Here is a 26704-nt window from a genome sequence, read left to right as displayed (position 1 = left end):
ATAATAGTTTGATCACATTGTATGTTGCAACCCCAAATGAAATAGGTTTTAAGAAAAACAAAACCTTCCGAAAATCCGACAAAAACGTTAATAACGACAACAAAAACAACAGCAGTCAGGTGGGGACAACATCTTTAATGCTTATCCTTCAGTCATGTAGAAAACATGCTATCCAATAATATTATCTGAGACCTTGACTTTGAACCTCAACCCAGTGACCCCAAAAGGGATGTCAATCTACTCGAGTCGAAAAGGTCTGCATGCTATGGTAGGTGTTCATCACATATCCGTACGAAAAGCAGACAGTGTGCATGCAATTGTTCGTGATGTGGATATGCATTTTCTCCTTGTGACCCAAAATAAAGAGCAAGCCCCTGTCCACTTCATTTCAAGTCTACCTTTGATAAAGGGCTCAAAGAAAAATCGTGTTTCTGGCCTTGATGAGTGAATATAAAGACAGACTGAAAGCCGCATATGACCATATCTATATCCTTCTAACCCGAACTAATTATGTCCAATTTTTTTATATATATTTCTGGATATGAAGACCATTTATTTTTCAGCACGTGGCGGGCAGTATATTGAGAATTAGTAAAATGGATTTGATTAATGTTATCTATCTTTCATTCGTTTCACAACTGATAATGATAAGATTTTCCAAACAGATGTTCTGCGTGCATTACTTGATGTTGATCAGTGCAAACACATGTACAGGTTGTGATATTGAGACTCACGTCTCTCGAGAACTGTGAGTTAATGACACTGTGTTAAAACATAGCAGTGTCAAAATAGTGTGGCATGATATAAGTACCCCTACTTCGCGGACAGACAACTAAAATGAGCCTATATGTATCAGTAGAACTTTTTCAGCATATCATTAAAACGGTTGAAGATGTTCCATACAAATAGTGAAATAAATAAAATCGTCATACTGTTAAATATCAGAACTGATTAATTTTATTTGTAGAAATATTGGCTACGATCTCTTAGCCTCAAGTCCCCGGAAGAACCAACGACCCACGGGAAACTACTGACCAGCTTTCTCACATACCCACGTTGGTCTCGCCAAGACTCGAACTCACGCGTACAGAGGTGGTGTGTGTGTGTGTGTGTGTGTGTGTGTGTGTGATATCTGTAAAGGCGAGCGCCTTAGACCACTCGGTCATCCGGGGCTGCTGATACCAACGGGAGAAGTAACCTACTCTGAAGCTGATATGGGGAGTTCCAATTCATCAGAATAGCTTAGTGGAGTCAGTTGAGTAAGTAATATATCATGTTTGATTCCTAAGCCCATGTACATGCATAGCCCTGTAACTATGTCAGCTTGCTGAGCATTCTTTTTTGCAGTTAGAAAGCTGCATACTAAGTTTTGATGTATTATTCGGGGTCGCAACTGAAACCTCTAATTACATTGTTATATCATTAGCGGTTGCGACAGTGCGTGTTCAGCCTAAGGGAGACAACTACCGAAGCTTTTTATGGTATCAGCCAAGAGGCGTATTGATCGCCGTTGCAATGATACAAATTGTCACGTGTTTCCTCCTCAACCAAATGTTCTTGGAGCAAACGTAAACAGTGTTTTAGTCCCTTGTGTATTTTAAATTGCTTTGGTTTGCTTCAGTATTAAAAGTTATACATTATATCAATTTTATGGTCACAATTTAGATATTAAAAGCTCAAATAGAATTTATAGGACAATAATGTATTACACTTGTGTCCTAGGCATTTTGTGGCACAAAATTGAGATTTAGCAAGAAAAGGAGGATTTACTTTGATCACGTCTTCTCTGTAATGATCATAGTAGGTTTAAATAGTTTTTTTCGTCGTCCAAAATTTAGTATTTCTAGAAAACCTAGGTAACTCATCTGAAACGGTTCGATTTCACGGAGAACCAAATGCTGATCCGTATTCATGTTCCTTTGAATTAGTTATTTTAAAACTAGTAATTAAGAATTAAGTTTCAGATTAATTTTCGCTTCTTATATTATATGGATTATAGAGTTCGTGCTCTTGGATATTATGTGTAAGACAGAAGTACAAGACGGCAAGCGTGCAAGCCCGTTATACTTAGGGCAAGAAGACAATATCTAACTGTACAAACTTTGTAATTGTTATATTATATCCGCCCTTTACTTGAATAATAAACTGCGTTAAAATTGCTTCTTTTACAAATTAAAGAGAATACTCATTCAATAAAAGAAATATTGCAATTTTGTTGAAAATAAAAATACATGATATAAATATATAGAGGATATCGTTTTTCTTCGTAAATACTAATACTGATATTAGTACCCATAGTTCGTGGAGGGAATACTCAATCGTTTATATATGTATCTATGGAGTATCGTAGCTAACGTAAATACCAGATAGCTGAACTCAACGTAGTCGAGGCTGCGAAGTGATCCTATACCTTGCAATGGAGCAAATAAAACTAGCGTCGAAGACAAAAAGATACTTTAGTTAAAGTCTACTACATAAGTAGAATTATGTGTTTCATTATGCCTATTAAGGTTAATTATATTGGTATACTTACGCTAACATTACTTGTCCGCCATGACAGATAACACGAGATTTTTTATGGGAATACCGTTTTCCTAACACGGCTTGCTATAACATATTGTGCATATTTTACGATACGTTATTCAGCGTATGCCAAATTTACTACAATTTTTTTTTACGTATTTAAAGAAGGATAGAATATAATTATATGGCACACAGGAAAACAAGGCTGAAAAAGTAAGTATTTACTAGATGAACTAATATGACCGATGATACAGCATAACATATTCGATGATGATGGTAAACGCTATTTTAGCGATTCTGGTATTAAATAAGAGGACTTTTTAATTTCGTTCACAACATGTATGGAACATGATCAAACATTTTGACAATGTGCTGAAAAAGGGCCGGTGTGAATCAGATCTGGTTGATCTGTTGATACATCGTAGAATTGGTACTAATATTGGTACTAAAATACTAATCGTGCGGTAAATAACACGTGCTATTTTAACCTGTGGCAAAGCCACGAGTTTAAATAAGTCTCTTCTGGTACAAAAGATGAAATATATATGAGGTATTTAGGCAGGAAAATAAATCTTTCTTTCTTTTATTATATACCAGACTTGCTCCTGAATCCAAACATAGTAGAAGATTACACCCACTCTTGAGCACAACACACCAAGCATCGTTTTTAAATGCACTTCGTTTTCATAGTTTGATCATTTGAATATCAGTAACGCAAGAGAGCAGAATGACTGCCATGGCCTGTTTACATTTTTTACTTTTTTGCAAGATGTTTGATTATTAGATCTGTCTACATAGATCACCCGATTTATGAAAGCAACACAGTTCGTTTTTATTGTTGTCAAGAACTCAAGGGGGACAAAAATTCAGAGCGACGTGAATGGTGTCAAGTCAAATTTCTTCAGAAAAAATAATTCCAATTTCTGATTTGTAATGCTGTTTCTATTCATTTGTTCTAGCTCGCAAATGCAACATGTGATACTTAATCTTGGTTACAGAATGCTCGTATTTCTTCTATAGAGCCAGTGCTTAATTCTTTCGATGCAGAAATGTGTTTGGTTTTAGGAGTGACAAGCAATGAAGGCACAAACATTGATCATTCCTCACACGTTAAAAACTGGATTTCGTTTTACTAAGAGCATCTATTCGGCATCTTCCATCTCATCTTTAAAATTCCTTTTTCTCAAACATAAAATGGTAGTTCTCAAGAAATTATATGTTTTAACGTCAAAAATACAACTATATAGTTCTTTCATTTTCAACGTTGTAAGCACGCAAATATGTTGTGTGTGTGTGTGTGTGTGTGTGTATGAACGCACGCAAGCATGCATGTATGCACACACACACACACACACACACACACACACACACTAATAAATTTGGAGTATGCGCATTAGGTTATAGCGCCCCGTTTTAAGGAATTCCTAGATTTTTGTGATTACCTGTCTGATTATTGGAATTCGGTGCAAAGGAAATACTCCTTAGCCCGAAATAATTAGCCCGTTACTAGGAGCGAACGTAACGGAATAAAGTGTTAGTGAGTTTCCATTATGCCTTGGTTCACTTTTAGTGAATTCAGGTCAAAACCGCATGAGAATGTCCTTGGAGTACCATAGTCGCTATTCTATTAAAATCTTGTGGTGTACATTGGTGGTGTGACTGCAGTCGCAGTATTTACGGAGTAAACCTGTAAATTACACAAAGGAATAAATAAGAAGGGACTCGGCAGATACCGTTTATGTCGTCATGGTGGCAAATGTGATGCAGTTGTACTGGCGAAATGTGTCTTGAAACCATGAATTGACTGGCAAAATGTGGAGTAGTTAAAATAGTATCCTGTGTTGGGGGTAGTTGCATAGTTTCTACGGCGTGAACTGCTGACGGTACGCAAAGTTGATGATGAGAAACCATGCAGATGTGCGGTTGATAGAGATATTTGGCAGGTTGTGAGATCTGTGGTCTTGCATTGATTAGAGTAAAATTTATGTATAGAATGGGCACGTCGGGCTTTCTAATTTACAACTGGAGTTGTATAGAAGTCTTTGGAAGTTTGGGGTAAACTTGTGACTTACTGCGGGGATCACACCAGGGTTGGGCACCACACGGTCAAGAAAAGACCCCTTGCTTGTAACAATGTGCATATATATATATATATATATATATATATATATATATATATATATATATATATATATATATATATATATATATATATATATATATATATATATATATATATATATACATACGTCTCCATGTCTCCAGATTTTCAAGATTTCCTCGAATTTATCTATATACGTACTTGTTTCCGTATACACTATCTACAACGTAAAACAGGTCATAATACGTTCACACATTTCTTCAAGTGAATTTAATTCTAAGATGGACAATAATACTATTAAAATGCGAATTCGTAAAAAGGCAGGTTTACTTGTAGGATATACATGGCTATATACGGTAACAAGTCTATTTAACCTGAAGTACGTAATGGGGTATACTTATACTCGCATTTAAAACCAACTACATTAACACGATTATATTCATAAAATATATGACATAGAATCAAAGACTGTAGTACTTATTTTATATCCTTTTAGTAATTAAAAGGAATGAACATGATCTTTCCCACGCAAATTATATTACACTTTATATATACACACCTCCATATTTTGTTTAATAAAAAACTATCACCCAATTATTTAAAAAAAAATTTAAATTTCAGAAATTAGATTTATACAAAGAATGACAGTGACGTACACACAAATCTGGACCTTGTCATATACATTTTTAATGCAATGAACGACAATTTCTTTCTTTGTACATGATTTGATTTTAATAAAATAAGAGTTAAGCAGTTTTTTCGCTCAGGTAATCACGGCTTTTTAAAAAGAGACATATATATATATATATATATATATATATATATATATATATATATATATATATATATATATATATATATATATAAGGTATTTGCAAAAAAATCTTCTTATTGCCTTTATTTTGGTATATGATTCTTGGGTATAATTTGTTTCACAGAGGAAACAGTTTGGCCTTACTTCACATGTGCATATTTCAAAAGACTGATAACTCCTCGTGGTCATATTCGTTTCCTGAGCTTATTGGAGAAGAAAAATAAAAGAGAATACTTTAGTTTTTATTTATTATTATTTTACGATACGTTTATTTTTATTGCACTTTCAGAAGATAGTGTCGTCTTCTCTAGTAACATTATATTCTCTCCTTTAATAACTACTACAGTTATTGCATTTGGGACAAGTTAAAGTGTTTTTGTGGAACACATGGTAGTAGCCATTTCATTCAATTGTCCGCTTATGGCAGCGCATTGTTTCCATAATACAACGTAAGGGAAATTTCAATCGCAGTACATGAAAGTAGCACCAAGGTATGCCAACATTCTCCCCACACTACTTCACCTTATTCGTACTGAATCCACTTTCAGAAGTAGTTTATGACTGTATAGCGGAACCATATGCTTTTTTCTCTAGGTTCCCTAGCTTCCGGTACTTGAAACTATTCGGTCTACTCAGAACTTTTGCAATGTTCTGTCATCAAACTTTGCTTAACAGTTTCCGAATGGTTTGAAATAAAGGTAAGGAAAATCTATAAATAAATGTTTGTACATGATTTAAATGACACAAACTGAACAATGTACAAGCCACAATACTGTTTAATTTTTCTGATCACGGTGCAAAGTTGAAGGAAGTGTGGGGATACATACATAGTAAATCAAATCTTCAAATGAACAAGTAAAGACGTTTACTTGGTTGACGCCTGGCATGACGTGAATTATAAAATGATGGATGGTTTTGATGCAACGATGTAAGTGGTAATCTTTTTTTTATATAAATAAAAAACAACAACAACATACATAGCTTTTCATTTGAATCGAAGAAACATTCGAAGCTGTTCATGGTTGAAGTCTACGTCCGATTCAATGAGCTAAACACTGTAAATTCAATTGAACCAAGCTTGATCTCTAGCTTATCTAACCTCCTGAGAAAAAAAAAAGAAAAAAAAAAAAAGAAAAAAAAACCCCCCAACACATACACACATACACACAAACAAGAAAGACATGCCCATGAATAGGCGACACTCATATATAACATCGGAATTTGAAGGAACTAAGTCATTACATTTTGTTTCTTTTTCATAATTGTGTGTGTGTGTGTGTTTTGGATTTTTAACGTAGCTTTAAAACGTTCTCAGTCATATCGCCTCGATGTCGGCAGTGTGGCAGTTTATAGTGATGTCTAGCAATAGGGCATCTTGCCGCAGACATGTAGCATGATGTCCCACCCAGCCTCAGATGAGGGAGGTCGCGGATTTGAACCCGGGACGGGTCATACCAAAGACTTATCAAAATGGTACTAATAGCTGCCTCGCTAGGCGCTCAGCATTACGAGGTTTGTATTAGGAGTGTGTGTGTGAGTGTGTGATTTATATTTTTAACGTAGATTTAACAATTTTCCAGTCATATCGCTACGATGTCTTCGGTGTGGCAGTTTATAGTGATGTCTAGCATTGGGGCTTCATTGCGCTGACATGTAGCATGATGTTACACCCAGTAACATTATCCTGACACCAGGCCGACCAGTCTTAACACTAACATCTTAATGCCGAGCGCCTAGCGAGGCAGCTGTTAGTACCTTTTTTGATAAGTCTTTGGTATGACTAGGCCGGGGTTCGAACCCACAACCTCCCGCATCCGAAGCGGACGTTCTAACCACCAGGCCACAGGAGCGGTCCGTTTGTGTTAGGACTGGTCGGCCTGGTGTCAGGATAATGTGACTGAGTGGGACATCATGCTACATGTCTGCGGCATGATGTTCCAGTGTTAGACATCACTCTAAACTGCCACACTGCAGACATCGTAGCGGTATGACTGAAAGATTGTGATCTAAAATGCAAAGAACATGACAAATAATGGAGTAAACTGATATGAAACAAGTAAATATTCACTTTGAATAACTTGAAAAGAAAATGAATTGAAGTTCTTAACATTTGATTGGCAATAATATTGTTTCAAATTCTAACCTCTTAATGCTGAGCGCCAAACGAGGCAGCTGTTAGTACCATTTTTGTAAGTCTTTATTTTAACTCGGCCGGGGTTGAACCCACGACCTCCCGCATCCGAGGCGGACGCTCTAACCACTAGGCCACCGGAGCGGTCACTCTACTGTATATGTGATCTGGACATCCTTTATTTCTACTGCATAGAGGGCGCTTTACAGATATGAATTTCTGAGAGAGTGACAGGTATAAAGTGAAGTTGTTGGTATTTGCAACGTTCAAAATGGAGAACATGTTGGCATAGCTCTCTGTTACATTCATATACTATCGTTGAAATGTCGTCGGATATTGTACTTGTGGAAAATGTACGTGATCTAAACATACAGCTAACCACAATGGTTGGTCCAAATGTGGTAAAAAAAATCATACTGAGTTAGTCTAAAGTACGTTATTGTGGCCACTTATTAAAATACGGAAAGCGAATTTTGTGCAATGAAGGAATGAAAAAAATCTAAATAAATGAAAAATGTTATCTGCTTTTTCTCACAATTTACGTCTGAATTACAGGAAGTGAAAATGACCAAGCGGAGCTAGCAGTCGTTTAATAAATGCGTATCTGAACTAAGGCCTAGCTGTATACTCTATAATCCAAATTTCTCACATCAGTCATACACCAAAATGAAGTGAATTAAAATATCGTTTAATAATATCTAAGATATACATTGTTCTTAAATAGCAGATTAAACCAGTGAGGAAAATCTGGGAAATTCTTTTCCATTAAAAACCTAACCCTATGCAATAAAACGAAACTGTGGAATGCCACCATATGTGCTCTGGATATCTTTTTTATTTCTATCACGTATGTGATCTTGACATCTTTTTGTTCTATTTTATATGGAATATGGACATCTTATATTTCTATTTCATGTGGGCTATGGACATCTCGATATAATTCTATTGCATATGGAATATAGGCATCTTATATTTCTATCTCATGTGGGCTATGGACATCTCGATATAATTCTATCTCATATGGGATATAGACATTTTCTATTTCTATTTCATGTGGGCTATAGACATCTCGATATAATTCTATCGCATATGGGATATAGACATCTCATATTTCTATTTCATGTGGGCTATGGACATCTCTAAATAATTCAATATCATATTATATATAGACATCTATTTCTGTTTCATGTGGGCTATGGACATCTCTATATAATTCTATCACATATGGAATATATACATCTTATATTGCTATTTCATTTGGGCTATTGGCATATCTACATAATTCTATCGCATATGGGATATAGACATCTTATATTTATATTTCATGTGGGCTATGGACATCTCTATATAATTCTATCGCATATGGAATATATACATATATTTCTATTTCATGTGTTCTATGGACATCTCCATATAAGTCTAGCGCATATGGAATATAGGCATCTTATATTTCTATTTCATGTGGGCTATCGACATCTCTATATAATTCTATCTCATATGGAATATATACATCTTATATTTCTATTTCATGTGGACTATGGACATCTCTATATAATTCTATCGCATATGAAATATGGACATCTTTTATTTCTATTTCATGTGCGATTTGTACGTCTATTACGTCAGCAAGATGGGTTACCGATTTCAATTTGATGACATTTATGTAGCCAAATCGGTATATCTTTCTATACATTATCACTGCACTTGTGCAATCTTGCCACAAGATACGAAAGTACGAAACTTTAGCGACATGTACGCATAATCATGTTAACAAATTGCTCTAGGTAACTCGTTTGGTTTTTACGCAAAAACGTCACCTTTCCCACTGAAATCTCTTCTTGTCAAGGAAATTATTTTCTAAATTTATTTTCATGTCATCCAACTGTGATATTCCCATTTCCAGACAAAAGAAGAAATAAAAACAGCCCTTGAAATAAGACAGCCACACACAATTAGCAAAGAAAACACAACAACAAGCATTTTCATAAAGGATTCTGATTTGATTTAAAATCGGAATCTTAGACATTTTGCATACATTTTACTGAGAGACTCTGTTAATTTAGGTGCCTACTTATATTGTTATTGTGTTTGTTTGTTTGTTTACTTGTCGTTCAGTCAGTTTGTTATATTGTTTTTTTGTGTGTGGATAAGATTGGATCTTTGTTATAGCTGTTCGGAACCCTTGTAAAATTTACGACCACAGTGCAAGGAGAATAATTCTATTTCTCGACACATCTTAGGTTTGGGAGTTGTTTCCCTTCATCATAGTGTCGCTTTCATTTTATTCCATTGTATTTCTTGTTCTTGTTCTTCTTGTTCTTCTTCTTCTTCTTCTTCTTCTTGTTATTATTTCTTAAACAGAAGCGCCATGACTTAAAAAAATAAACCAATACCAAATAGACAAAGTGATTCCATTGCTAATCAAGTATCTGATACTACTGTTTATTATATATTTCATAATTAAATATTGAAACGTATCAATGTCACAAACATCGACATCGCAACGATGATTATTAGAGCAATATCGCCATTGTGGTGTTACCATCTCTGGAAAGTTCTCTATCTTTCACTTTTAGGAAAGATATATGATATTAATAAAGAAGTATGACCTTATATACGATATTTTGTCACCTTTGATTTATTAATTTCATTTTTGATTTTATCCACCCACTCATCAGTATCATCAGACCATACATAAAGTATCCCAACATGGTAGATGACGTAAGTAATGAAGTGATGCCATCAAATGTCCCAACATGCTATATGACGTAAGTAATGAGGAGATGCCATCGAATGTCCCAACATGGTATATGACGTAAGTCATGACGTGATGCCATCGAATGTCCCAACATGGTATATGACATAAGTAATGAGGTGATGCCATCAAATGTCCTAACATGGTATATGACGTAAGTGATAAGGTTATGCCATCAAATGTCCTAACATAGTATATGACGTAAGTAATGGGATTATGTCATCAAATGTCCCAAAATGGTATATGACGTAAGTAACGAGGTGATGCCATTAAATGTCCCACCCAAGTATATGACGTAAGTAATGAGGTGATGCCATTAAATACCTTAACATGGTATATGACGTAAGTAATGAGGTGATGCCATCGAATATCCCAACATGGTATATGACGTAAGTAATGAGGTGATGCCATCAAATGTCCTAACATGGTATATGACGTAAGTGATGAGGTTATGCCATCAAATGTCCTATGATAGTATATGACGTAAGTAATGGGATTATGTCATCAAATGTCCCAAAATGGTATATGACGTAAGTAACGAGGTGATGCCATTAAATGTCCCAACGTGGTATATGACGTAAGTAATGAGGTGATGCCATTAAATACCCTAACATGGTATATGACGTAAGTAATGAGGTGATGCCATCGAATATCCCAACATGGTATATGAAGTAAGTAATGGGATGATGCCATCAAACGTCCCAAAATGGTATATGATGTAGGTAATGGGATGCTGCCATTAAATATCCCAACATGGTATATGACGTAAGAAATGAGGTGATGCTAATAAATGTCTCAAAATGGTATATGACGTAAGTAATGAGGTGATGACATCAAAGGTCCCAACATGGTATATGACGTAAGTATTGAGGTGATGCCATCGAATCTCCTAACATGGTATATGACGTAAGTAATGGGATGATGCCATCAAATGTCCAAACATGGTATATGACGTAAGTAATGAGATGATGCCGTGAAATATCCCAATATGGTACATGACGTAAGTAATGGGATGATGCCATCAAATGTCTCAATACGGTATATGACGTAAATAATGAGGTGATGCAATTAAATACCCCAGCATAGTATATGACGTAAGTAATGAGGTGATGCCATTAAATGTCGCAACTGGTTATATGAATTAAGTAATGAGGCGATGCCATTAAATATCCCAACATGGTATATGACGTAAGTAATGAGATGATGCCATGAAATGTCGCAATTGGGTATATGACGTAAGTAATGAGGTGATGCCATTAAATAACCCAACATGGTATATGACGTAAGTAATGAGGTGATGCCATTAAATGTCCCAAGATGGTATATAACGTAAGTAATGAGATTATGCAATCAAATGTCCCAAAATGGTATAATACGTAAATAATGACGTGATGCCATAAATGGTCCCAACATGGTATATGAAGTAAGTAATGAGGTGATGCCGTGAAATATCCCAATATGGTAATAACGTAAGTAATGATGTAATGTCATTAAATGTCACAACATGAGATATGACGTAAGTATTGAGGTGATGCCATCGAATCTCCTAACATGGTGTTTGACGTAAGTAATGGGATGATGCCATCAAATGTCCAAACATGGCATATGACGTAAATAATGAGGTGATGCAATTAAATACCCCAGCAACAGTATATGTTGTAAGTAATGAGGTGATGCCATTAAATGTCCCAACATGGTATATGACGTAAGAAATGAGATGATGCCATGAAATGTCGCAACTGGGTATATGACGTAAGTAATGAGATTATGCCATCAAATATCCCAACATAATATATGACGTAAGTAATGAGGTGATGCCATTAAATACCCCAATACTGTATATCACGTAAGTAATGAGATGATGCCGTGGAATATCCCAACATGGTATATGACGTAAGTAATGAGGTGATGCCATTAAATGTCCGTACATGGTATACCACCATGGTAAATGACATGCACAATGAGATGATGCCATCAAATGTCCCAACATGGTATATGACGTAAGTAATGAATTGATGCCATTAAATGTCCCAACATGGTATTTGACGTAAGTAATGAGATGATGCCATCAAATGTCCCAATATGGTATATGACGTAAGTAAATAGATGATGCCGTGAAATATCCCAACATGGTTTATGATGTAACTAATGATGGGATGCCATTAAATACCCCAACATGGTATATGACGTAAATAATGAGACGATGCCGTGAAATATCCCAACGTGGTATATATGACGTAAGTAACGAGATGATGCCATCAAATACCACAACATGGTATATGACGTAAGTAATGAGATGATGCCATCAAATACCCCAACATGGTTTATGACGTAAGTAATGAGATGATGCCGTGAAATAACCCAACATGGTATATGACGTAAGTAATGAGGTGATGCCGTGAAATAACCCAACATGGTATATGACGTAAGTAATGAGGTGATGCCGTGAAATATGCCTAAACACAAAGTCCCAAAACAAGTGCAAGTAGATTCTTGTGTTAATGGTACACACTAGGTCAGCCAGTATGACCCTGAGGGGCAGAACCTTAAGTGTGTCATTTTATATGTTATCAAATGGAAACAAAGAAATTTAATAAACGGCTGAATAAAACTGACCCGCAAACTAGTGACTTGGAGGTCAAGAATTCAAAGGGTTATGGAATAAACATAAAAGCTTGTAGAGAGCACAATTTAGGACGACTACGAAAACAGTTGACGTTTCATCTCTGACAATTGCAAGATTTAGGACGACTAAGAAAACAGTCGATGTTTTCATCCCTGACAATTTTTCTTTTTAACTTGGTTGGATATGATCTGGGGACACAATATACAATTTTGAACGATACCTTGATGTTTCTGGAAAGAACCTATTTTGACAAGCAAGTAATCTGAAAAGAAGCGGGTCTTTTTCTTAGAACATCAATCAAAGATTACAAAGTCATGCCAATATGATCTTGAATGCTAATAAGAACTTAAAGATGCTTCTTACTTCACATAAAGCTTTTTACAGTTGTTTCTGAGTCTTTATGAGGCAATAAATGCCATTTCGAAAAGTGAAATGACTATTTGATTCCGTGGACCGACATTATTATCCTCAGGAGAAGGTTAACAAATCCACCATTTTAAACGAAAATCCACAAACCCACCCATTTGTAAACAAAAGTCCACAAACCCATCATTTGTAAACGGTTGTAGTCAGTCTCTTAACAACCATGTATAATTGTTTTAAATTAAATCAACTTTACCATGGGATCTTGAGAAAGTAAATTGTTGCCTCAGCCATGAAGCACAATTTCCCACCGAAATTAATAAAATGTCTTACAGCTTTATTTCGGTTTATTGCATTCCTTTCTGAAAGAATCAAGCAGTCGAGAGGGACTTCAATCAGAGCAAATGAAATATGAAAACCAGCAGTATCATTTTGGCGTCTGCATCCAAAACCTTGTAATGTAATTTATAATGGAAGATATGAACAGCCTAGAAGCTCATTTGCTCCTTCGAGCTTAAAATGCTAGGTAATAGCGCGACATCGACCGATTCATTGCTTCCATATGAATCAAATTGTATTATGACCGATTTCAAACAAGCAGGAATATATAAAAACATGCATGGCCTGTTTAAAATGCAGGAGTTGGGTCGGGTTCTGTCACACAAACCCCTCTACTACTTGTTTACCTTCGTCCAAAGCGATACTAAACAATAGTTGTGGATCCGCCTCTACATACATTTGATTTTAGTGTGAAATTTGACCTACAAAAACGATATTTTTAAAAAACGTTATAAACACCAAGTGAAAAGGGCCTTTTACTTAATGTTATTTTATAATAGACTGCATCTTCAGCACAAAAGGATCACGTGATAAATATAATGATACACCATTTCTACAAATTGGCTGACATATGGCTCATGGCTAAATTGCACATTTCTTTTGAGGGAAAGTACATGTGTAACGTATTATCAATGCCAGTCAGCATCAGTCCCAGAAAAAGGAAATAAAATCATAATCTAAGCAAAATAGAGCATATTCCTGAATGTGAGAGTTCCTTCCCTTGGCTTGGAACAAAACGAAAATGCTGCCTTGCATTTATTACATTCCACTCTTTTACGCTTCGAAATTATCGTTACGGCACGAATGAAATTTTATATTATTTGGGATTATGAAAGTTCTTACCGATAAATCAGCCCCCAAATCTGAGTTGATATTGGTGGACGGTATGTGGGTCTAATCTCACCTGTTCATTAAAATGTAAAATTTGGCTGAATGCAAATCTTTCCGGAACAAACCTGCGTACACCTTAGACACTTGTAGGTATTTACTAACAACCATGTCTAGCGCAAAAATTCAAAAAGGCCACAGGACAGATGATTTTGCTATTAAACTTGGATTTACAAGTCAAGAAAAATAAGATTTGCTTCGAAAATATAATTTACGTGTCACCAAAAGAACCCTTCAGCCGACGGTGGCGCCACATCCGCGAAAAATACCGGTAAGCATATAATATATACACTGAAGTATGCAGGCAAGATTTTCTGCAGATTTGTGCAGGTTTTAATGAATAGGCGATATCAGCCCCTAAACTGCTAATCGATATCATTTAGGTTGACGGGCTGGTTTATTGGCCTAGAAAGTTATATACACTTGTCCAAAAGTAATAGGAGGCATCAAAACTGTTTCAGTCTTGGCGTGTGACAATGAAATACGTATTGAATAGCTGCGTCTACTCAAGATCAAGTATGTAGGATTAAATGATTATGCATTACAACAGGATCAAGTTAGGGTACCGTTTTAGCTGTGATTCTTTTATAACTAAAATATATTGTTCAGATTATATTATGTAGGACCTGAGATGCTTATGTCCAACAAAGATCTGTTAAAAGTAAGAACGTGAATGAGACGATATCGACGTTAGAAGGATAATGATTAAATAGGTGCATTTGTTTTGATTCGGCCTTTCATGTACATATTTGCAACACAGAATATGATAGACATAGAGTTTGTGAATGTTAATGCGACAAACATAGCTCGTTATCTGTCATAATTTATAGCGAAAAGTTCAAAAGAAAACCAGGAGACGTGTTCACCATGCAAGCAGACAAAGATGAATGACGACATAATAACAAAGAACTAAACGAAGAAAAAGAGAAGCATAAAAATTAAATCAGGCGCTTAGATGCAGATAATAGAATTTTGTAAAACAATCATTAGGTGATCTTGAACAGTACACACCAATAGAAAATAGGAATCGATAACGAAGACAGGAAGGAGACAGCTGATCAAATCGTCGAGAAAGTGATCACTTTGCTTAGCAACACCATGAAGACGATGTCACCAGTTGACTGCTCCATTGCTAATCGATTGGGAAAATGTACAGAAGAAGCAAACAGATTCATTATTTGAAGATTATTGAAGAGGATCACAAAGGATTAAAATGCATGACGTTTTCCGGAAAAGGAAGAAATTTACAGTTGTAGTGTGGGGATAAATGAAGATATGACGAGGTTGTCCATGGATTACCTTAATGTTCAAATATATATATATATATATATATATATATATATATATATATATATATATATATATATATATATATATATATATATATATATATATATATATATATATATATATATATATATACATACATACATACATACATACATACATATATATATATATATATGCATGGGTGTATGTATGTGTGTATTTCTTCATGCTGTATTATTCACACATGCACACTCACACACACACACACACACACACTATTAGTCCAAAATGATGATGTGCAAGTTTCAAACGCGAATATCCTTTAAGCAGTGACTGAAAACAATCAATTTTATTTTATTGTTATCGAGTGCATTCGTTTTTCTGCAGGGGTGCAGATATTTTTGTCAAAATCGAATAGTCCACGGACAAGTTAACTTGTCTGTACAAAGACTTTTCTGTTCGTATTTTCATTTTTAGAAAAAATAGTGGAAATTAGGAATGATAAAATATTTACTTTTATTAAGCGGAACGATTTAAATGCGCACATTATAGATTTGTGACATATAAAACATACTGCATATTTAAATTTGTCTTAGTTTTGGAGTTTTATAGTCAGGGTCTACAATTCTAGCAAACATGCATTCTTGGTCTATAACTGCTGAATCAGTACTAGCATCTTTAAGGATGAGTATGAATTTAGCTCAGGATATTTTATCTGTTGATGTGATCTGTTCCAAGATTATTCCAATTTTGATTTGAACCGCACACAGAGATTCATAATCAGAAAAATATTTTCCCGTCTTTCCTTTGGCGTTTTCTATGTTAAACAGCTTCTTGGATGCTCGGTTTGGCGCATGTGGTATTTATTGATCATTCTGTCTAAACGGCTGACAAAATCTTTTCTCAGATTTAGCCTTTTCATTATCAAATATTAATTGACATGTATTGTGCTTTGCCCTTTTTTGGCGTGTCATCAGTATGTCGTTAGTGTGTCTTTCCTTGTGATAACCTGTCCAACAAACAAATCCCCTGGTTCTGTCTGCAGTTACGTGGTATCTTGTGCGTATATTATAGTTCGTTCCACACAGCATTGCGAATCTTATCAGATCTGCAATTCGGTAATTTTCAGGTCAGCATCATTAACTGTAACTAAAAGTACCTAATTATTTTTTAATAACTTCACATGAAACGAATTAGGAAGTTTTAGCTACATTTAATGACGCTGACCTGCAATGCGCGATGCTGTGCGGAACTTACTGTACAAGAATCGATTGTTCGATCTTCGTTTGCCTCCAGCCAAAGAAATTCTGAGTTAAGAAACCTTTAACTGCCATTTTCTTTTTTCCTATTCCTTGTCATAGTCAAGTTTAGTTTCGTTGACTTTTCATTCAACTTTTCATCACTCAGCCCAAGCTTTATTTGAAAACGATCCATCCAGATGAATTCAAGATAAAATTCCATGTTGTCGCACATAACGGTTTCAAGGAGTCCAGTAATTGGTTCAAAACAACATATTCATCGGTGCAGCCCTATCCTCCAGCCAATGAAATTCATTCTGATGTAACCATTAAAAGATTTCACATAAACCAGTACTGTCTGCTTTCATTGGATTTCTTCTGTACCCCTGATTTTTATATACCTATAAGCAAATAAATAAACTAAACGTGCATATAAAATATGCCCCTTAAAAAATGCTGTTCATGGTATATACTTCAGTATTAATATGTTAGTTTTAGATCTCATGACGGAACTATCTTATGATACACTTTGTAAGCAGCATTATGGGAAGGGAAAAGTACAAATAACGATTAATATATAAAAGTTGTTGGTGATGATATACAAAGGTAATAACTGTTCTTTTATCCCAGTGCCAAAGAATACAACGGGTTTTATTGCATACCTAAATATAACGTTTAGTTGATTTTATGGAATTTATATTATACTATACTTCAGGTCGGAACACGGTATTGGTCTTTTTTGAGAAGTGAACAGTGTTGGAGACAGAAAATAATGCAAATGATCATTTTAATGTTTCATTCAAAGAGGATCAGTGACAAATTAGATGCAGGAAAAACATTGTTATTTCTTTTGGTTTTTGGCTATTTCACAGCGACGGCCAGTATAATTGGAGGGGGAAGAACCCGGGGGAAATTCCGGTAAAAACTAACAACCCACGCAAAATTACTAGCAGCTTATTGCCATACCCACACTGACCGAGCCCAAGACTCGAATCCACGCGGACAGAGGTGAGATGGCAAAGATCGGTAAAGGCGAGCGCTTTAGACCAGGGGTGGGCAATTGTTTTGGCTCGGGGGCCACTTTGTGGGAGCGGAGGTTAGCGGAGGGCCGCACCGTTTAAAATGATTGTATTCATTAGTTAACATTACATTTCATTTCAGAAAAAGTATAAATTGTATCATAAAAATCAATAAATAAAAATTAAACAATAGTGGTAGTTATATTCAATTTATTTATTGTGCTAATTTCATATCTAGCTTTCTAGCTGCTAGCACATTTAATTATAGAATCAGTTTAATGAGACAAGTGTACCCTATCACACTTTTTTAAAATTCTTTTGAAATCAGGAGAGAAGTTGCTTGTTGAGATTCTCATCACTGCCTGCAAGTTTATGTCTGTCAAAGAGCATCTATATTTACTCTTGTTGATCTTCATGCAAGAAAAACTCTGCTCACAAATATATGTAGATCCAAATATAGAGAACATTTTCCCAGCAAATTTCTTCACACATGGGAATTTATCAGCAGACAAAGATTTGTAAAAGTCAACTAATGTCACAGCATTAAACATTTTTTCACTGTGTGATCTGACTGCATGTCATTTAGTTCAAGCTGCAGCTCCTCAGGTGCTGTATCAATATCAGCAGTGATAGGATAAGACAGCAAATTAAATTTAGGCTCAATTTTCTTGAAGTCCTGAAATCTTCTTGTGACCTCGTCCTCCAAACTCTGCAAATGATCCCTAATCTTAGCGGAAACATTTCAGGCACTTTCTGTTTTCCTAATAAAGGGAAATGACAAAACTTGCCCTCACCTGCTTGTCTTGCAAATAGACCTAGTTTTGCTTTGAATGATTTTACATGCTTCCACATTTCATGTGCAAACAACCCCTTTCTCTGCAATGTCACATTCAGTTCATTCAATTTCTCAAATACATCAGCTGCAAACATCATCTCATATCTCCACTCCTCACATCCCATTTTGGTCACAAAATCACAAGAAATCCCCTTCATGTCCAGAAATAAGAGGATTTCATTCTGCAAAATCCAGACTCTTTTTATCACTTTGCCCAGGCTCAACCACCTCACACTGTTGCGGTAAATTACATCTTCATACTCTGCCTCCATATCCTCAAGCAGTGATATGAACTGTCGATGGTTGAGTGCCCTTGCTCTGATTGTGTTCACCACACTTACAACAGGTTCTACCACATGCTTTAAGTCCAGTGCAGCTTTACAAAGGCCTTCCTGATGCAAAATATGAAATGACAAGACATCACTGTCTGTGTCTTGTGCTTGTAACTTGTTTTTTAAAAGCTTAACCATACCCACATTTTTTCCAGTAAAAGCTCTGGCCCCATCTGTTGTGATGCTTGCCATTCTATTCCATGACAAGCCACTTTTCTCCACACAATTTACAGCACACTCAAACAAGTCCTGACCAGTGGTTGTACTTTTCATTGATTCCAGGCCAAGTAATTCCTCTGTGATGACAAAATTTTCATTAATTCCACGGATAAAAATGAGTAACTGCGCAGTGTCTTCGTTATCTGTGCTGTCATCCAGTGCCAAAGAAAACCAAACAAAATCTTTGCTCGCAGTCTTCAGCTGTTCTGTGAGTTCGTCACTGATTGAGTCAATGCGGCGCACTATAGTCCTTCTTGACAATGAAACGTTTTCAAATTTGCTTCTCACATCAGGACACAATACGCTTGCACAATCTACCATACACTGCTTAACAAACTCGCCATCCGAAAAAGGCTTGTTGCGTTTAGCGAGGTTGTAGGCTATCATGAAACTGGCCTCTGTAGCACTATCCTGAAGTGTTGATTGCTTTGTAAATAATGTTTGTTGCTTCTTCAGCTTTGTAACACACTCTGCAGCATTTTTCTTGCAGCCAAATTCGTTATGTTTTGTTTCGTGGTGTCGTTTCAGATTGTACTCCTTAAATACGGCAATCGTTTCATGACACAGTAAACACACTGCTTTATTGCCTGTATTACCAAAGAAATATTTGTGTGTCCATTCTTCATTAAACACACGGGATTCATCACCAATTTTACGCTTTTTCGGAGGGTTCATGGCCCCACTTAATTTGGAAATTTATAGGTTTTACTGTTGCAAAGACAAAATTGAAATGAAACAGACCAACCGGAAAAGTGCGTATCTACACTGCCTGCGCACGCGCATTGACGTAGCCGCCCTAATGGAAAACACGAGACGAATTTTCGGTCGCGCACAGGAAGCAAATCTCAGTTCAAGGCGGGTTTTTCTGAATGTCTTGGCGGGCCACAAAAAACTCTGTGGCGGGCCGCAATTTGCCCACCCCTGCTTTAGACCAATCCTCTACCATTGGCCGCAGTCGTTATAGTAAAATGGTTTTAATATGGGCGATTAGATTTGTTTTTATTTTGTTTTTGGTGTGTTGTTTGATTGTTTATCTTCTTTCATTTCTTGCCTTCACTATAACATCATCCGTTCTCATGATGTTTTTTCTTATGTTTTTCTGTGGCACAACTTGGTTTTTTATACATTAGTCGATGGAATAACATCATTCTTGATATTGCACAAAATACAACGTTATTGTTAATGTTATCACAAGCAAGGTTTATTTTTATTAGTTTAATTAGTTACATATCACTTTATTTTTGGTCTCTGCACTCAAAGAATAAAAGTGTATCATATAACTTTCTTAAGGTTTATGTCTGAGTAAATAAATATTAATATATTGAACCTTCAGGGTTCATGTTATCTCAACAGGAGAAAAGATGTATTTAATGTTCTAAATAAATAATCAGAATATTATCTTCAAGATACACAACTACTCGTCGGGCTCTGACAAAGCGTCTGGTGCCTGCAGATAATCGCTATGATTGTTGAGAAGTTCTTCAGGATATTCCATGTCAACTCCAATAAACCCATCCATGGCACTGCTGCTATCAAAACCCATATACGTGTTTGTGAATGTCAGTGTGTGCGGAATCAGTTAAATCAAACCTACCAACAGGCAATGGTTGCATCATTACCTAATCATAGCGATTATTGTTGAAAAGCTGCATGATGTAACTGCTTGGAACAGCCGAGTCATACCCGTCTATATTTGAAATTCTGCCACGAAGTGACAGCTAAAAAAAATAAAAAAAACCCCAGAAGCAAATCGATATCAGTGAGCAGCTCCAGCTTCATTTTTGGTTTTTATTAAAAGTTCATTCCAAGCCATTCCCGCTAATGAAATTTAATGAAAATGCATTCCAAGCCATTCCCGGTAATGATATTTAATAAAAATGCTTTCCCTATAATGAAAATTAATAAAAGTGCATTCCAAGCCATTTCAAGTAATGAAAAGTAATGTGCATATCTTAACTTGTATACTCGTATTGTAGTGAATCGATTAATACACATCCCCGAGTAACAACACATCGCTGCGCAAATAAAAATCAAGATAGTCGTCCGTGCTCTTGGAATCAAACACAGACCCGTTTTTTTTTGCACGATGATTGTCGTTAGGTGAATTACCTTCACGCGGTAACGATGAATAAAACGTCTCAATCGGGGGCAACTGAGCTTGGCAAAAGTGTCCGATCGCTCATGTACTTGTATATGTACTGTTACGAGTCTATGCTCTTAAAATAAATAAAAGAAAAGAGTGGAAAACAACAAGCTTTGTAATATTCAGCTAATAATTTATTTCCATAAAATACAATATAATGTAATAAAAAGGAACTTATGGTATTACGAATCAAATCCCAAATAATCCTAGAATTGCAGACGCAAGTCCTAATAATTTATAGTCTTGAATAATTTCAGTAGAGGTCCAAATTAAATCCCAAACTGAAGATGATGATGTGTCTGTGGTAGCTCCTAGAGATTTGATGTGCCAACAATCTTTTGTTAAATCACACTAATATAGTTCAAGGTTTGAATTCACTATAAATCCAGTGAATGTCTCTATCCAAGAATTTTATCAGAGCACTTTTGTATTTCTAAAGAAAATAAAACTTGAATTCAATAATTTGAAGAAATAGATTCCAGCCAAAAAAACACTGATCACAACATATAATACAACTTGTTTAGGCTAGATCTGTAAAGAACGAATGAGCAATCCTTTAAATAGAAAGATTATATTGTTCTCTACTTGACCTCAAGTCATAATTAGCATTTCCTAAAAGAAACTATTACCTAATGAAAAATAACCTTCTAGAATTTTAATGAGGTTTACGATATAAAAAACGTTTGTAATTATTAGAAACCTATTGCAAAAATTAATATAGAACCTGGACTATGTCAAGTACACTAAAGGAATTCAAATCCTAGACCAAGACCGAAATTAACATATTTACGTCTTCTATTAATAATAGTCCTGAAATTAAGCCCACAAAGATACTATGTTAGCTATGTGTTAGTTGTTTACAAGATAAAAAAGTCAATTCAGTTGAAGCAAAAGAAAAGAACTAAGTTTTGGAGACTGTCAAGTCCAACATACAATGTAAATTAAATAGCATATAATGAAATAAAAAATTTAAGGAAACAAACAAACTAACAAACAATGCAAATTAAGTATACATAACAGTACACTCCTTTGTTTAGTTAAGTTATTGTTAGTGGTATTATGTTGACCAGTGATTTTAAAGCTTTCTGCCGAAAGAATGTTGACTAATTTGTCTAGTGATAAATTAAAAAAACCTGATACAAATCGATGAACTGTAGTTGTCCACATTTACTGATGCTTTTGACACTGATGCTATTGCTTACATTTTTAAATGGCTATTGTAACCTGCTGACAGGAATTATTTTTTATGTTTCGTTAAAATTCGTGAATGCAGATTGCCTGTCATGTTCTAAGCTCCTCTATACGTATCAGTGATGTGACACTGATCACAAACTTGTAACTTTCAGTTCAAACGAAAGTACTATCACAGATCCAGCAATAAGTGGGCCCAGAAAAATCACGAGTTTCACAATTAGACATAATCATGTCGAAGGGCAAGGAGAGCTGTAGTCTTAATCATTTTACCATTATATCTAGCGATTTATGAAACATCTCAACTGAAACCTTACCATGACACAACATTGGTAGCTCAGTTTGCCCACGCATCGGATTACAGTGTAACACCCGCAGTGGGACTTGTTCAGGAACTAGTCTTGTATTTGTTGTAATTTTCTGGTTGTCGACAGGAATAATAAGATATTCAATGTCCGCACATATCATATAGGGTACTTTCACTTTTCGTTGCACCGTTGTACACTTTAGACCGCTTTAACTAGATTTTGGCATAATAAAACACCGATTCCACCAAAGTAAAGAACATGGCAGCGAACATACATGCAAAGTCTGCATGGAACGTTTCTACTCTCATACTTACTATGACGGTAAGCCATTCGTATAATAAAAACAAATCAATATTAAATGTCCTGTACTGTATATGTGGGGATAGTGGAAACAGCAGACCCTGGTTCTGACAGCTAGGTGCTTAAATAAGGGAAAAAACTTTCTCTGACTGCAAATTCAGTCATTAATTGTTTTAATGTTTTTACTAAATGAGGATCAGAAGCTGCAATCGTAATAATCTCGCTATCAATTTGTTTACTTCTGTGTTTGTTTCTTCAACAGCGTCGAGAGCTTTCTTAATCACATATTCAGCAAATCTTCGTCGCCGAGCGCTATAATACTCTCAAATAGGTCCGCATGGCCGGCAAAGATGATTGCATGATTGACTCACATTCCTCATTTAAGACACGGTCGAGCACCTAGACCAGCTTGTAACTATAGCAAATGTGATTTTAAGTGTTCTGCAGCCTGATTCATATTTTCCATGGCATACATATATCTACAGGTTTTACGATCTAAAGCCATTTAAGATTACCCAGGAATATAGCAATCTCCGTAACGTTCAATGTCCTCTTGACTCCACATGTCATCGATAGGATGTAAGAGCCATTGGGCAAAATCGGTCAATGCGCTGGGCCCTCGAACGATTTTTAACGTCCTCCAGGAATCTTACTACAGTGAGGGCAATGGTCAAAGATAGGTTCTTGGATGCACTTCTCATACGCTCGATGAGCCACGCAGAAATTAGGAATGTGAATGTCGGTCTCCTGCATGCATTTGAAATCGAAACCGATGCCATTCCCTTTCTTGTGGTCATCTTCCTTCTCATTTTCCTCCTGTTGGGGTTGGTAATTTTGAATGTAGCATTCGTGTTCCAAGTCCACGATTTGATGATAAAACTTGACACCGTGTCTTTCCTGGACAAACGTGCACCTTGACATTATTGGTAGGTAGAGCTTGTCCACAAGTAGAGCACAATCTCATGAGTTGGCAAGCACTTTTCCGCTGTGAATCTTGTGTCTTCAGCTGTTGCTGGTAACAGGCAGGGCTGACAAAAGTGAGCTGGCAAGCTGGGCGATGCACTCGTTCAAGAAAGGGTCTTTTGGCCAAACATCCTGGAGATTTCGATCCGCATTGCTTGTGTTGCTCTCGATTGTAATAGCCATACTCACATTTCTCAGTAATAACCGTATTCCAGGAATCCGGAGATACTGGTAACGGCATCAAAATTTTTTGTCGTGATAATAGAAGTGAATGAATTTTTCGTATTTGAAATCTTTGAATCGAATTAAACAGACGTCCACGCACTTCTTGAGGGTGTTCCTTCAACGGGTAGCGTGGAGCCAAGACTTCTTGCAATGTTTGCATTTCAGGAATGCCACAGAGTATGTCTTTTGATAGGCCAGCTTGCTGTAATATGAGTTCTGTTTCTCTTCTTTGTTTGGTTCGGTTCGATTTTTGAATAGTTTGCCAGGCTCTTTTCCATTCTGCCGTATCGTTCTTATCGTCATACATTCGTCCCACGACGATGGCACGGGCTAAACATATCTTGTCTTGAGCGTTGTTAATTTGTATGATGCTACGCTTGATGCTGCGAAAGTCGTTCACCAAAAACACTTATGCGATGTTCGGTCCCTTTGGGAATATAAACGTTTGCCATGTACAGTGTCGCTTTTCCATCGGTGATGTGAAACTGGTCATTAGGCTGCCGAACGTGTTGAATCTTGTCGACGACTGTGGAAGGTGTAAATTCTGCTGGTCTGGTAAGCTCGATTCAAACGGGTGATTTATGACTTTCGTGATAAATGGAAAGCGTCAAGCGATCGTCTTTTTTGGCTCGACATTTTCGTTTCAGTGTGGTTAACAAATAAACCCATAAATCAGTGATGAACCCCTCTGTTTTATTCAGCGGTACTCTGACTTGAAATCTTTAAATTTCACCTTGTACGTGTAGGCCGAGGTTCATACTATTCACGAGGAGGGTTTATCAGTCTCTCGGATTTGGCAATACTTTCAGGTGATAGCGGTGGTGGTGGACTTTGGCTTGGAGTAGACTCTCTTGGTCTGAATGCAGAAGTGACAGGTGTGGATTGTGGCTCACTCGTGTCATCTTCAAAACCGCTGGAATGGATTTGAACCATAACTTGAGCTACTGTGTGAGGCGATTGGTCACGTTTATGCTTCTTACTTTCTTCTCCTTTCTCCACAAAATGGCGTGATCATTTCATCGTGATTGCAAAATGTAAAATGACTAAATGTTAAACGTCATGGTCCCCTATATGTAAATGTAAGGTCAGGGTCTTCTCTATATAATGGGTCGGTGTCTTCCCAGAAAGTAATAATTTCACTCTCAGTCCTTCCAGAAAGATGGAAGAGCCATCACAGATCGAATTTGGATCAAAGCTTTGCGAGGTGTTATAAGAAGGTTTTCTTCACCGAAGCTGACGGACTACTCACACTTCATTCGAGATAAAAACCAAGATACTTGCTATATCTGTCAGCAGAAGCGACATTGGTCTTCAGAGTGTCCACAACGTCAAAGGAAGACATGCTTTAAGGGAGACAAAGGTCAAGATACCTGTTATTATTGTCAAGAGAAAGGACGTTAGGGTTCAGAATGACGTAGGAAAATGGAGAATCAATTCAAGAAATAAGAGGAGCAGGAGGAAAGGGCTTCCAAATATAAAGAGGAGGTACCCTCCAACAAGGAAGAACCCAGACCCGTCCAGAAAAGAAGACGAGACGAAAGTGAGGGAGAAGAAGAGGAGAAAAAACTTGTGAAAGTAAAGAAACTAAAAAAAGGAGAGAGTGAAAGGAAAAGAAGAAGCACATCAACTTTTTTAAATGATGTGGTGTGAAATTTGATTCTAATTTATACCAGGGAATAGACCAGAAAGAAAAACGTAAATGTCTCTTGGTTTTTATTTTCATAGTAATAAGGACCTACACTCACGCACTCACACACGTACATCATGGATAAAAAGGATCTAAGTTTTATTTGATTTTGGCAAATATTGAGTAGTCTCTTTTCGAGAGAGTTGGGTGGCCCTGAAAAAGACCGTTGGGTATTTTTTTCAAAATTATTTTTTTTAAACAAACTCAGGAACGGGAGATAATGGGCTTTAACGGCTTTATGCCCCTTTATGATCTATCTTAAAGATCAGTGCTATTTTGTTTTGGCTGGATGTAGTTCAGAAGCCGTTCAAATAATGAAAATAAAATAGTATGGATGGTGTGTCTTACACCACTATCAACATTCTGTCTGCTAAGTTAAGTCAACAGTCATCCCAAGGTTGCTTTCTTTTAATGTTTTGACTTAACTTAAAGCCA

At 36.2% G+C, this 26704-nt stretch overlaps 1 protein-coding gene across 1 annotated transcript in view; it reads right to left on the bottom strand.

The window, feature by feature from the left end:
* Positions 1-20127, bottom strand: part of LOC149806205 (general transcription factor II-I repeat domain-containing protein 2-like) — a 52065-nt gene extending 31938 nt beyond the window's left edge. Inside the window, exon 1 of the mRNA XM_089935320.1 lies at positions 18907-20127. Coding sequence (XP_089791446.1) covers positions 18907-20127 — 1221 coding nt within the window. The remainder of the gene's footprint in view (positions 1-18906) is intronic.
* Between the last annotated feature and the right edge of the window lie 6577 nt (positions 20128-26704).

This window comes from Sinohyriopsis cumingii, chromosome 2, assembly GCF_028554795.1.
Source record: "Sinohyriopsis cumingii isolate HCF-2022 chromosome 2, ASM2855479v2, whole genome shotgun sequence".
In the NCBI taxonomy this organism is placed as follows: domain Eukaryota; kingdom Metazoa; phylum Mollusca; class Bivalvia; order Unionida; family Unionidae; genus Sinohyriopsis; species Sinohyriopsis cumingii.
Note: the sequence above shows the minus strand (reverse complement) of the source record. Positions and strands in the feature narration are given on the sequence as shown.